The 14,109-nt window shown below is 36.8% G+C and overlaps 1 protein-coding gene across 12 annotated transcripts in view; it reads left to right on the forward strand.

Annotated features, from left to right (window-relative positions):
- HECTD1 (HECT domain E3 ubiquitin protein ligase 1) overlaps window positions 1-14,109 on the forward strand; it is a 59,123-nt gene that overhangs the window by 5,210 nt on the left and 39,804 nt on the right. For all 12 annotated transcript variants that reach the window (XM_084207690.1, XM_084207679.1, XM_084207682.1 and 9 more), the window contains exons 3-4: window positions 11,381-11,615; window positions 12,530-12,757. In XM_084207690.1, coding sequence (XP_084063816.1) covers window positions 11,381-11,615; window positions 12,530-12,757 — 463 coding nt within the window. The remainder of the gene's footprint in view (window positions 1-11,380; window positions 11,616-12,529; window positions 12,758-14,109) is intronic.

Below are 14,109 nucleotides of genomic sequence, written 5' to 3' on the forward strand. Positions count from 1 at the left end.
ATGCTGCTTGCTGAAATAGGGGATTTACTGTGTGACAGAAGGGCTGCTAAACTCTTTTTTCAGGAACTAATCTTGAAAATATTTTCAGCATGCCTGATCTAGAATATGGATATATTTTTCTGTTGGTAAGAAAACCAGTCTCTAGACTTTACAAATTTTTTTTTCTTCTACTGAGTAAGAAGTTTTTGGATGCTGTACGCATGCTATTTGAAGATCCTGGAATTGTTCATTTTTATTAGTTATATGTTGACAAACCTTTAAAGAAAATTTTTCATCTCAACAACTTTGAGATGGATTTTTAAAACAGGCAGTTTCTTGGAGAATGAAATGGGATGTTTTTCACAGTTTAGTTAGAGTAACTTTAAATATTAAGTATTAGTCCACTTTTACATAAGAAATTATTTGCTTTTGCGATGTAAGCTAAGAGAAAGCCCATCATTTTAGTGAAGTATTGTCTGGTGATTGAAAGCTGTGTAGGGTGAGGACTGGCAAAACTGAAACAAGACCACATTAGAAGTATTGACATGAATGCTATGCACCATCTCTAAAACCACAACACAGTTTCCATGCTGCTTTCTTAAGGAGTTAAATGCAACACACAATGTTACTTAGCCAAGAAAGTACAAAGTTGAAGGGAAAAAAAGGTATTGAAATGTTGGATTCAGAATCTTGCACTTCATTTTTGCAAGAGTTACTTACAGACATGTTCTAAAGGAAATGATATAGCTAATAATAAAAGTAATAATTTGCTTTTGTACGAGAGTAGTGGATATTGAAACTAGTGTTTCAGGTCAGCTCCAAACTAGAAGTAGGCACACGTGCAGGATGGTGTATTTCATAATGTTCTTGCAGAGTTCTGGCAGCATCACAGCAGATTTTGGGGTATGCAGCTGATTAACAGGTAGTGCTGCCAAATAATTGATGTTTCTTTACTTCTTCCCAGATTTACTTGTTACATCAAATTAAATGAATTTGGAAGTTACTCATATGTTAACATTACAAAAATCAGTGGCATATTCATCTTCTGGTGATAATGAGTCACAGACTCTCCTAGTCAATTGTCATGAAGAATGGCTAACATTTTACCAGCAACAAAAGCCATTAACTTGAACTACAGAAACTTAATGAATGAGGAGAAATGGTTTTGTTAAGTAGTTTAGTTGGAGTAAAGCAGCAAAACTGTTGTGATTATAAGTGTTAGTCCCAAATTGTAGTTAAACTGTGCACTATTAAATCCACTTGAACAGGAGTTTAAATAATGCATTTAATATAAACTTAATTAAATTTATGGGGGTTTTTTTTGGCTCTTTGTTACGATCTCACATTTTTAATGTAGCTCTTTTCTGCATTCACTTTTTTCACCTCGTGCGATTGTTTCACTTTTTTGGTGAAACAAAATTAGAGCTCTTCTGGATGGGCTTTCTGTTGCTGTCTGTCAGAGTAAAAGTACTTCATTAATTACAATGAAAATTTGTAGATTAAGGCACTGGTATAACAAAGTAAGCCCTGCTTAAAACCTTTTTTACAGCAGATGAAGTAGGCCTTATTAATGCTCAGAAGGAGAAAACATCTTCCTGTTTGGCTGTTCTGTAAGTTACTGCTGTATATTTGGCATTAACAGATTTGGTAAGCAAAAAATTATCAGGAGTTATCAGCTCATTTGACAAATACAAACAAATTGTACAAAGGGTCATATGTTAGGGTTTCAATGTGTAAAATAGAAATCCTTTCAGTTCATTTTTTAGATCACATATGTTTAATTCACACTGACCCTTTTTCTTTTCAAAGTATCTATTCACTAGGGAAGAAGTGCATATCTTTATATTGTATTTGCTAGCAAATATAAGAAGAAATTCTAGTGGACCAAAGACTGTTGATGTGAGCTAGTGAGACTGTTAGAGTAATGTGGAACAGTTTAGCTTTACCTCCACCTGCTTAAAACTACATTCTCCTCTCTTTGCAATCAGGGTTGCAAAACTCCAGTAAATAAAAATTAGATATATGGACAAAAAAAAATTTCCTTTAGAGATAGGATAGAAATCCAAAGTGCTGGTTTTCAGGAATATGTTTACAATCTGGGCTGCCTTTACAAAGCATCTTTGTAATTCAGACAGTAAAGTGCACTTTAATAGGTCTGCAGCCCTGTTGGTATCAAGATTGTTTCATGTTTTGTGTCTTACGGATTTGCTTGTTTTGTTATTTTAAGGAAAAAATAAAGTCAGATCATTGTTCCACTTCTGTGCTGGAGTGCAGCAGTGAGTAAATTAGAGTAAGTATTGCTGTCAACAACAGGCTACAGTTTTCATTATTGTAAACCATGCAAAGCATATGTTCTTAGCGAATTATTGGCTTTTGTTGCTGGTTTGCACTAATGCAGACATCTTTCCCAAATGAAATTTTGTAACCTTTACAGTGGTAGGTCTCATGTGATTCCTACTAAGCTTTTTTTCTTTTAATGTAGGCAGAGGGTATGGCAGCAGTGAAATACCAGTAATTTACTGTGTGGCCTCCAATATAGTGGGATCTTCAGCATCCTATTGAGTGGTTTTCTGAGATGGAAGTAGGGGTGTGCTTTGTATTTTTCCAATCTTGTTACAATGTAAAGTTTAGAATAATTTCTGATTTGAAGGCTGTTTTGTTGTTCTTGTTTTTGGTTTTCTCTCTTTTTCAGTTATAAGAATTTTAAAATACTAATGTCTTTCTGGTTGCTCTTTGTAAAATGGGAATTGTGGCCTCATTGTCACTGGTATTGTGGAGATTAATTAACCTTGTCTAGTTATTTTGAGAATCTTAATGGTTGCAAAGGTCAGAAGGAAGATTAAGTCTAAATTGACACCTTCTCTCATGGCGCTTGTATTTTAGATAATTATTACTGGATTGAGCATTTTGTTTGATACAAGCATAACGTATAGCTAATCCTACCGAACTTTACCCTCTCTTTTGCTATTAAATCTGCAGCCTAAGTTGTCTTTGTTGTTGAAATTTACTTGCTCTTTTCCATAAGAATTGGCCAGTCTGATGAGTTCTGTAGACAGCAGTTAGTTCACCTTGTCCTATGTAGATTAAAAGCCTGCTCTTACTGTAAATGTACCTGCACACAAAGATTTCATCAGCTCTTGATCTTCCTCCCCTTCTCTAGTTCTTCAGTGTACAAGTTCTTCAGAAATACTTTCCAGTGTTGCCTTCATCCATGCTGTTTATAGTAGTGCCTTTGACTTGCTGTTAACAGCTAAACATGCCAAGTTGTGTTAGATGTTTCCAAAACTTTGTACAGGAAGTGTGGTTTTAGTTATCTGTCTTCAGAGCTGCTTTCAAGGATATGAGTGCTTGCTGCTTAGGTACGGCTTGATGTATTACCTAGACTAAGATCTGTAACTTGGCATTTTTGTGCGTTAAAACACATTTTGTTTAAATGAGCCCATGCTTCTGCTTATTCCAGACAACTCATCACAATGTCACTGTTTACTATGTCACTGTTGACATTTAATTTTTTTTTTTCTAGCGATATCTTCAAGTATTCTTTGTTTTTTTCAGACTTTTGTGTGTGAGATTAAACTGAAGTGATTCTTGCAAGTACTGTGCAAAAGATGGGTGAAGGATGTTAAGGCATCAGGTTAATGACCTTTTAAAAGTGTCATCTCCTAACAGATTAGATGAGACCAATAAAAGATGTTACAGGAATTTCAAATTGCAGGGTTTCTTTCTTGCATGACCAGTGGTCAAGTGATTTTTAATATTGGCCTCTTAAGAACAGGTATAGATAGCACAGATGCTAAGTAGATTGCTAATAGGGAAGTGGAAGTTTTCTTGTGTAAGTCAGTTCTTTTTTTGAGCACCTGGGAATCCAAAAGGAGCTAGTGGTTAGATGTGCATATTTAGGCACACATACAAAATCATACTTTTTGTTTAAATTGCTTATTTCCTTTTGAAATGCTGACAGATGTAGTATGTATGCAAAGCATTATCTGTTTGCACAATTGAGGTTGCTGCTAGTGGAAATCATAGGCAGAAAGACCTGTAGTTTCACATTCTTGAATTTATTCAGCTATTGTGGACTAAGAGTCTGTAAAATATTTACAAAATGCTGGAGATCGGAGAACAAACATGTGGAATTATTACCCTGAGGTATGGCATAGCTTTTATAAGATGCTGGAAAATGATAAAGGCAGCCTAACATGTCCTTTATAAATTCAGGAATAAAGCAAATGGTAATTTATTTAGAAATACAGAAATTACCTATCCTGTGGAAGCTGCTTCCTCATATGGATTTTTCTTATTTTTCATTTTACACAACTGATACTTATTGAATGTGTAGTTGAATACTAAATGTTGAATACTAATTGTCTTCCTGCCTAATAATGAACTCTCAGAAGAGGGCTCAGCTCCATCATTTATTTAGCTGAAAGAAAGTTTGGAAGTTTTTTTAAAATATCAAATTCTAATTCTAAATTAATTTATTCTAATTTTTAATAAAATGGAGTTGCTGCTGGAATGAATACAGGATGGAATTTTTAATTTTCCAGTTTAATTTTATTGGCCTGGTCTGTGGTTGCAATTAAGAGTAGGCATTCAGAGTTGTGCAAGTTTTAATGTTTAATAATTCTGGAAAAAGTTCCTAAATTGTCAGTTAATTTTTTGCCTTTTCCATGTACATTTGAAATACAGTATGGTGTGTCGAAAGTCTTATACATGAGTGGTGTTTTCTGGACTTCATTTGTATTGTAACAGTGTTATATAAAAACAGTGCAAAATGTGTTTTGGTAATGAATCCAGAAGAATACATACAAGCAGTGCAGGTGTGTGGGTTCTCTTGTGGATGGTCTGGATTACTCTGCTGTTGGTTTGGTTCATATGTGAAAATAAAACAGTCTTCCAGTGAAAGAACAATGCAGGGAAAGTCTGAAAAGGAAAAACAATGATTAATCAAACATGAGTTGAAACTACGTTTGCTTTAAGAAAAATCAGTTGTGCAGAATGTTATTAAAAGTTTCAGAGTTGTGTGATATGTTGTTGTAAAGGTTTATCTGCTATATTTTTCTTCAAAAACTGTTACTAATGAGAGTTAACTTCAGTATTTTAGTTTTTATTTTAAAATATTATATACTAAGTAGTGTAGACACATATAATTCCTTATTTTCCCATTTTTAACTGGTCTCAGCAGATGGTATGCATTAAAGATCCAGCTATTGCTGGCAGGCAGCTGAGCTTGGTTTTCTGCCACAAGTCACATGTCTTGGACCAGGCAGCTTTGCTGAAGGCTTTGTCACATGCCAGGGGCTCCACATCGACTGAATCCAGCGGTTACTTTGGAATTGAGTAACACACCCTAATGCTAGCAGTAGTTGTTAACTGTTTTGGAGATGAACTGAACTGGTCTTTTTTCCTTCCTTAAAGTTTTTTTTTTTAAGCATGGCTGTAGTGTAGTCTTCACTATTAGTGTTTCTGTTTTAGCTAAGGACTTTAAGTGCATTAATATATGAAATACAGAAATGAGTTTACAGGCCTATTTTTACTTCCTTGGTATCTTTTTACATTGGCAAGCTGTAAAATCAGCTGAGTCACTTCATTAGAGTTTAAGGGATTAGCACTGGCAGGAGCTTAGTGCTGTAGCTATTTAAGAATTTTGTATCCGTGTGTATATTTCTGTTCTTAAAGAGGTGGGTGTGTGTGTAAATGTTCAGAAGTGTGTCAGCATATGGAGTTATGCTGATTATAGTGCTGTAAATTCTATAGTAATAGAATTATACTGACAAATTTTCTTCATCTTTCTTGACATCAAGATGATTATGATATTTAGAAAATATTTTTAGGTCAAAGATTTTTTTTGCAGAGAAAGAATGCATATTAAAGAATTTGTGTTTTATGGTTCTTACATTTTACCACTGAAAGTATGACTATATTTATTTAAATATAAATTATACAGAAACAGCACTTTTTAATGTGGTTTACTTCTTGATGTCAGTACAGGAAAAGTGAATGCTCTAGTACCCTAATCTTAATGGATCATAATATAGATGGGAATATAAGGAATATTTCCTATTTTGGACAAACCTATCTTTCAGCAAGATCTTTGAAACATGGTGGGTGAAAAACTTGGAAGATGGTAACTAACAGCAGCTCTTCTCCTGGAAGTACAGGAATAAAGTTGAGTGGACATTGAGAGCTGCAAGACTTTGGATTTAGCTAGAGCTCTAGTGTGGGTTGTAGAGTAACCTCATTAACTTGAAGTCAGTCTTTCACTAAGGAGTAACACAGAGTGACCTCATTAATTCACTAAGTAGTCCCTAATCACTCTTCTAAAATACACATTCGAAGCACTTTAGGAAGTGCCTAATGTGGTATTAATACAGCTCCCTGGAAATAAAAATCTAAAAATATTTTCCTTTCATTTTCATGTTTACTAGAAAAAGGGCCTAAATAGAAACCTGAACTTCAGAGGTACCTTTTTGCCATTATTTTCTGATTTGAAAGAATAAACACGATTAAAGAATAGCTTTTTCTGTGTTAAAGAAAACTCGCCATCTTTTTGCGAGTTTCACTGCAAATAGGTAATTGTGAACGGTGATCCTTTGCCTACAACTTAAGGAATTTTTCTGTTATAGTTTCTTTTTTTCCTGAGATTTTCTGAGATACTACTTTTAGTTAATATATGGTCTGGATAAAAGCAACATGTGAACCCAGTTTTGATACTGGGATGGTTTAGAAATTGTGCATTAGCCTTTTTTTTTTCTTGGTGGGTGTTGATGCTTGCAGTAATGGCAGGTTTATTGGTGTATTTTTCTTTTGGAAATCAAAAGCATCATTTGTCAGTAGATGGAAGTGTACTCAAAGCTGACCATTGGTTGCTATCCTGTTACATCACTTCATTTGTGCTGTAGCTTTGATCTTGGTTTCAGCTATGTCCCAGGAAGTTTTGACAGCCTTGTTTTTCTCATGTAGACTGTTTTCTAAAGGTGAGTCCAATGTTCAGCCTGTGCCTGTGTTATGGACACTCCTGGAATGCTTTGTTTTACTACCTGTCAAAATACATTTTAGTTCTGAGCATAACTTTAGTTGGAACAGGAATAAGGTCTATATTACTATAGGTTCCTAATATTCCTCAGCCAATATTTAAAGCAGTTTTAGGTCCTTTTGATCTGTTTTGGACTGCCTAAGGAAGCCGGTAAAGATTTACCTTAGAATTGTGGTGCAATAGTGATGCATACATAATGTGATTTCTCTGACTCACTCTTTGGTGAACACCTGCTGGTGTTGACTGTATTTGCTTACTTGGTGCTTCATTAAAAAGAGGGGCGGGTCCTGAGAAGGTGCTGTGCTTGGCCTGTTTGCTAGTATTGGTTCCAGGTAAGCAAAGGATTTCTCTTCCCTCTGCTGCCTTTGCTTACGCTTTAGCACCTTTGCTTGGGATTGGATTGAGTGAAGACTTAAGGGCTACTCTGAAAACCCGTTTTCACAGTTTTGAGGTATAAAGATCATCCACTGAATAAAAGCAACACTTTCCCTCTCTTTTTATTGGTCAAATGCCTGCACAGAGAAATCCCCAGTGGAGCTGCTTCAACAGAAGGGAGAGATGGACTTAGGGCATTTGCTATATGGCTCTGATGATGTACCTCATCTGTCATTGTGGGGCTGGTGTTCCCACCTAGCCCTGTTAGTTCTTTCTCTGGCACTACTCACACAGGCACATTCTTCTCCCTGAGACAATGTAGTGCTGCTGCTTATGGTTTCAACCACAGGAGACCCATGTCATGGCTTAGTGCAGATTTGGGGATTAAAGAGTGATCACTGTAAAGCTGACCTGTGTCCTTTTGTTTGTATGCAGTTATTGATAGAGAAGTTAGCTACAGCATAAAGATTGAAGTCCTTCAAAATGACAGCTAGGCAATTTTATACTATAACTGTTTAGCCACCTGTTTGAGAAGATCATGGCTGGAGCATCAGGGATGTGTTCGTATGTCCTTCTTGCCCTCTATCACAGGCTAAACCGTTGATCGAGACTGTGTGTGAATGACAGAACTGGTACTTCTAGTCTCTTGTTTTCAGAAACTTTACACACTGGGGAGGCCTGAGGGAACTTCAAAAGGCCAAAAGAATCTGAATTTATCTGTATGATCTTTGTGTGTTTATGAGTGTAATCTGTAGATCTCCAGAGGAGACTCCACAACCTTTCTGTTTGTAATTGCCAAGTCACTCTCCATGAAAAGTCATTGCAGTCCCAAGTTACTAGAAAAAGAAAATTTTGAAAAGGAAATATTGAACCCATCTGTAGTGGAAAGGAGGACCCTGGGAGGCCCTGCCCAGTCAGGCTCACCTCTGTGCCTGGGAAGGTCATGGAACAGATCCTCCTAGAAGCTGTGCTAAGGCACATGGAGGACAGGGAGGTGGTTTGGGACAGCCAGCATGGCTTCATCCAGGGCAAGCCCTTCCTGACCAAACCTGTGGCCTTCTGTGATGGGGTGACTCTGTCAGTGGGCAGGGGAAGGGCTACAATTGTCATTTATCTGGACTTCTGTAAAGCCTTTGACAAGCTTCTGCCTAACAACGTTCTTTCTAAATTGGAGAGAGAAGGATTTTCTGGGTGGACTGTTAGACAGATTAGAAATTGGTTGAATGGTCACATCCAGAAGGTAGAGGTCAAAAGCTCAGAGTCCCTCAGTGACCTGTTTTGGGGCCAGTGTTATTTAATATCTCTGTTAATGCCATAGACAAAGAGATTGAGTGCACCCTCAGCAAGTTTGCAGATGACACCAAGCTGAGTGGTGTGGATGACAAACCTGAAGGATTGGATACCCTTCAGGGGAATGAACAAGGTAGAGAAGCGTGCACATGGGATTCTCCTGAGTTTTAACAAGACCAGGTGCTGGTGCTATACTTGGGTTGGGGCAAGCCGCAGTATCAGCACAGGCTGGGGATGCACAGACCCAGAGCAGCCCTGCCCAGAAGGACCTGGGGGTGCTGCTGGCTGAGAGGCTGGACATGAGCCAGCCAGGGGTACTCCCAGCCCAGAGAGCCAAACGTGTCCTAGGCTGCAGGCAAAGCAGTGTGGGCAGCAGGGCCAGGGAGGGGATTCTGCCCCTCTGCTCTGCTCTGCTGAGACCCCACTGCAGAGCTGCATCAGCTCTGGGGTGCCAGCACAGGAAGGACATGGAGTAAGTCCAGAGGACGGCCATGATTGGAGGGATGGAACATCTCTCCTATGAGCAAAGGCTGAGACAACTGAGATTGCTCAGTGTGGAGAAGAGAAGGCTCTGGGCTGACCTAATTATGGCCTTCCAGTAGCTGAATCGAGCCTACAAGAAAGCTGGAGAGGGACTTTTTACAAGAGCATGTTAAACACTCTCAACCCTTAAGTTTGTGCTGGAGAGCTGTGCTTTTATAAGGACAGCATTGCTGACAGAGAATTCAGTATAAGTGATATGCTCTTAGTAATTTAGTATTTTACTGTGTCTGCTGGGTAATTGGCTCTGGTGGATAGGTGATGGAATTTTAATTCTTTAATTTTATTTTAAAAAAATACAGCTGAGTATCTTTTGTGTTGTGCTTCTTTATAAGCTGTTAAATCATAGAAAAAAATGTAGGTTTTAGATTTGCTAAGTATGGCTTTTAACTTTCTTCAGCTGTGTGGCCATCTAAGAAAAATGGTGTACTACTCTTGCCAGTATTAAAATAGACAGTGGAGCTCACTACCTTCTACTTGGTAATATGTGTGTGAGTTTGGTTTGGTTGGGGCTTTTTAAGATTTGTGTGTTTATTGGATTTTTTTTCTTGCAATATGGTTTGAAGAACCTTGTTCATAGCAATGTTTTAGTGATCTGCCCGATGTTGCATAAAATTCAATATAAAAGATCCGACGCCAAAACCCTTGAATACATTGTTCACTTGTAATTTTATGTACTGAAATGCTTCTTGTGTCATCATATGTGGTCATCTAATAATGAGTACAAATTTCAGACCTTTTTTCCCCCCCCCCCAGTGGAACCCTCCTTAAAGATGTAGAGTTAAATAACAAATTTCTTAAGAACAGACAGTATAGGCTGGATAGTCCAATGTAAGTTTTACATTTGTGATTGAGCTTTATTGAAGCTTCATTTATTAATTTGTTGTTAAGTATTGTTGGGTAATGTATTTATTTGTCAGGCAGTGCTATTAGTTACTTCACAAAGCATGGGAAGATCTTGAAGGAAACTATTAGCATTTTGCTGTCCCAGGATTTGGTGTCTTTGTGTGAGTCATTGCATACCAGATCCGATACTGGATGACTTCAGAGTCTTCAGAATGATTCATCAACAAGTACTTCACCTGTCTTCCAGACTAAAAAATATGTTATTCTTTCTTTTTTGGATTTAGAAAAGTTTTAGGCCATCTTTTTCAAAACCAAAGCCTTGCTTGAAGGAAAAGTTGCAATATTTGCCTCCTATAGATTTAGTCTGGTCTCCTACATCTAGGGTTGAGGTATCCAGCTATTTTGTCTACTGTTACAGCATATATCCCCTTCACTTAATTCCTCACCATCACCTTGGAAGTGTTTTACCACTGTGGTGAGCCATCATAATGCTGAGTTTTGCTAAATATGCTGCTGAAAGATAAATTGATTTAAAATATAGCTCCATGTCTTAGAGCTTTTGATCCAAATCAGTCTTAGCCACAGCTGTTCTAATAATGAAAAGTATTATTTAGTTTATAGTCTGTAATGTCAGAGGAATAGAAGAAGGACCATTGCAACTTGCTTTTTTTGTATTAAAGTTTTGGGGATATTCTTCACCATTCTTGCATATGGAAATGAGGCTAACAAGAGGTGAGCCAGAGGCTACTGAGACATGGAAATGGAGAGAAAATGCAATAGACAGAAGCTACTTAGTTAATTAAATATGTTCTCAATGTGACTAGGGGGAAATAATGAGGCAGGAGACTGAAACAGGATAAAAAGACAAGAGAAATTACATAGGGAAGAAGGACCACTCAAAATCAAATTGTGTATTAAACCCAAAATCTTTAGTCTTTGTATATAAAATTTCATGACTAAGTAGCTTTTAATTATCATGAACCTTGAAGTACTTTTAAGAAAATATGCATTCTGTTTGGTGACATGAGGTTAATTCCTAGAAAAAAATCCCAACAAGATAAATTTTTCCCCTGTATGACTGTAAAATTTCAACAGTATCTTTTTCTTCTGGATTCTTAAAGCAACATCTTTTCAGATTACCTATTTGAATTTTTATGTGTGTATGAGATGTAGGGTTCTAAATGAGTGTTCTGAACCATCTAGACTAGTTGAGCAAATGTTGTGTGCATGGAAAGCATTAATGTGGAAGTGTATTAAATTGCTTAATGTAGTGAAGTGTGCACGACATTGCAATGTGTTGTGTTTTTTTTCCTGCAGATGCCCTCCTCGAACTTTTTTGCCCGCACTGTGCAAAATTTTTCTTGATGAAAGTGCTCCAGACAATGTACTGGAAGTAACAGCTCGTGCCATAACTTATTACCTGGATGTATCGGCTGAATGCACCCGTAGGATTGTGGGAGTGGATGGAGCTATCAAAGCACTTTGTAATCGTTTAGTGGTTGTTGAACTTAACAACAGAACGAGCAGAGATTTGGCTGAGCAATGTGTGAAGGTAAGTATACTTAAGAACCTCTTGTTTTTAAGAAGGAGTTGGATAATTTGCTGTTTCCAAAGAGTATCCTTATATTCCAATCTTTTTTAAAATTAAAATATGATAAAAAAAAATATAGACTATGACAAAAGTGTACATGCTGACAGTGCTGCTTATCCTTACTGTCAGTCTGGTGCTCTTCACAGCTCAATTTTTTTTAAAGAAATGTACAGAAAAGGAAACAAAAATATTAGAAGAAATCTCTTGTTTGTCTTCTGTGACTAGAATGCTAATGGAATGCCAAGGGCTATTTTTATGCCACCAAAGAAATGAAGAATTGCTCCAGATACTGATTGATTACCTGGTGTAAAATAATTGTCTACTACTTCTTCAATAGCACTAGATACAGCTCCCCTGCACCCTTGTGAAGTTTTAAGAGACATTTAGAAGACCCTTACAATCTCTCATTTAAAGCATAACTCATGGCCATGTGGTAGCATATAGTTGGAGTTCTTGATTATCATGGCATCAGAATTTATGCATGTATTTCCTATTTACTGTATCCAATCAACTCAGAAGTGCATCACGGAGTAACCAAGGGATAACGGTGCTCTTACAAGTTTCAAAACTTTCAGTTGTGTGTTTCTCAGGAAGAGAATTTAGTATCTGTTTTCATGAACACTTGTTACAACCATGCCTTTGGGGAATATTCTTGTATTGGCTCTCATATTTTTGAAGAAAGCTGTAACTACTAACTAGTAGAATACTGGAGGCTTTGGCCCCTTTTGGTTGTTGAGGAAGAGAGTTGGGTTTTTTTTCCTTATTATTTGATTTTCTTAATCAGTTCTGTAGATGGATATAAGTATCTGGCTATGGATATAAATAACTGACTTTTGGTGTGTACTTTATTAAAATTAAATTTCTTTTTGGCATAGGTGTTAGAATTAATCTGTACCCGTGAGTCCGGAGCTGTGTTTGAAGCTGGAGGGTTGAACTGTGTTCTGACATTCATTCGTGACAGTGGACACCTTGTTCATAAAGATACTTTGCATTCAGCTATGGCTGTAGTATCCAGACTCTGTGGCAAAATGGAGCCTCAGGATTCTTCATTAGAGATCTGTGTGGAATCACTGTCTAGTTTATTAAAACATGAAGACCATCAGGTAATGTAATAGTTTGCTCAATGTGCTGTGAATTTAACTTTCAGTATGTTTAATAAAGGAATGACTAGGTAACTTTATACAGCCTCCCTAACAGTATGTTTACATTGAAGTTGTTATATTTGGGCATTATGATAGTTTCCTTTATAGTTGTAATGATAAGAGAATAAAAACACTCCTTAATGTTTGGCTCAAAGTGCTGATGTTTGAATATAGTCTTATTTAACCTCTGAAAACCGTATTGAAAAATATCTTGCAACTTTTTTCAATGCATTTTGAGACAGTTTCTGAAGTAATTATTGTTCTTTGACTGTACCTCAGTCATTATAAAATTGAGCATAAGTAAGAGACAAAAATTAATTTGGTTTGTGTTTATTATGCCAAACTAAGAGAAGCAGTAAGAACATCCATAGTCAATGCTAAAGTATTATACAGTTTAAACAATACTAGTAGAAATGCTATTCCTCTTATTTATTGCAGTTTTAACTAACTTCATCTCAAGCTTTTAACTTGAGTTGAAGTAGTCCTTGTAAAATCTAGAAAATGAATCCCAGAGGAATTATCTTTCTACTAGTAGAATCCTTTTGTGAATGTCATACTATTGCTCTGGAGTAGCCATTTAGCCAAATTCTTGCTGTAGCCTGGCCAGGCTCTTGTCCATACTGAGAACTGAGTCCCCATTTTACTCTGACCTCTGTCCTCATTCCTTTCTCTACATGCACAGATCCAGCCTCCCGTCTGGTTAATTAAGCACAGCACATTTGGGAAACTAAATCTCTCTGCCTGTGAGATAATTTTTTAAAAAATATTTTTAGATCTTGAAAATATTCAGGGGGCTGTCATATACTAGCCATTTCACAACAAGGTATCATGTTTTTAGCCATTAAATAATTTTATTAGAACACTAATCATCTGAGGCAAGGTAATCTTGAAATTCAGACCATTAAGTCTGTACTATTTTAACTATTCCCCAATTTATAAGATGTTAGAGAAAAGCACTTGCTGTTGGAGATCTGAATGAGAGCTCAAATTAACTTAATTGTTCAGCAGTTAAGCTTAAAGATAAGCATGCTTAAGATGGGATCTAGATGATAGTGCGTATATTTGTGCTGGTATCCTTGAGAAATATATTACACATGAAACAAGCCTCAGGATTACAGTGGGTGTTGGGTGCATATTATGGATTTATCCAGTAATGTCCCTTTTCAAGTTTGTTGCTCCCTACCTTGTCCTTTTACACTGTTGAGTTTGGTCACTTTTTGTGAGGGCTGCCAGTTAGTAACAACACTTGATGGATGAGTTCAGGCCAGATGAATGTGGCCCCAAGAGCAGCTTATCTATAATTTTGGGGTTTT

The sequence above is a fragment of the Fringilla coelebs genome, assembly GCF_963513975.1.
Source record: "Fringilla coelebs genome assembly, chromosome: 6".
In the NCBI taxonomy this organism is placed as follows: Eukaryota; Metazoa; Chordata; class Aves; order Passeriformes; family Fringillidae; genus Fringilla; species Fringilla coelebs.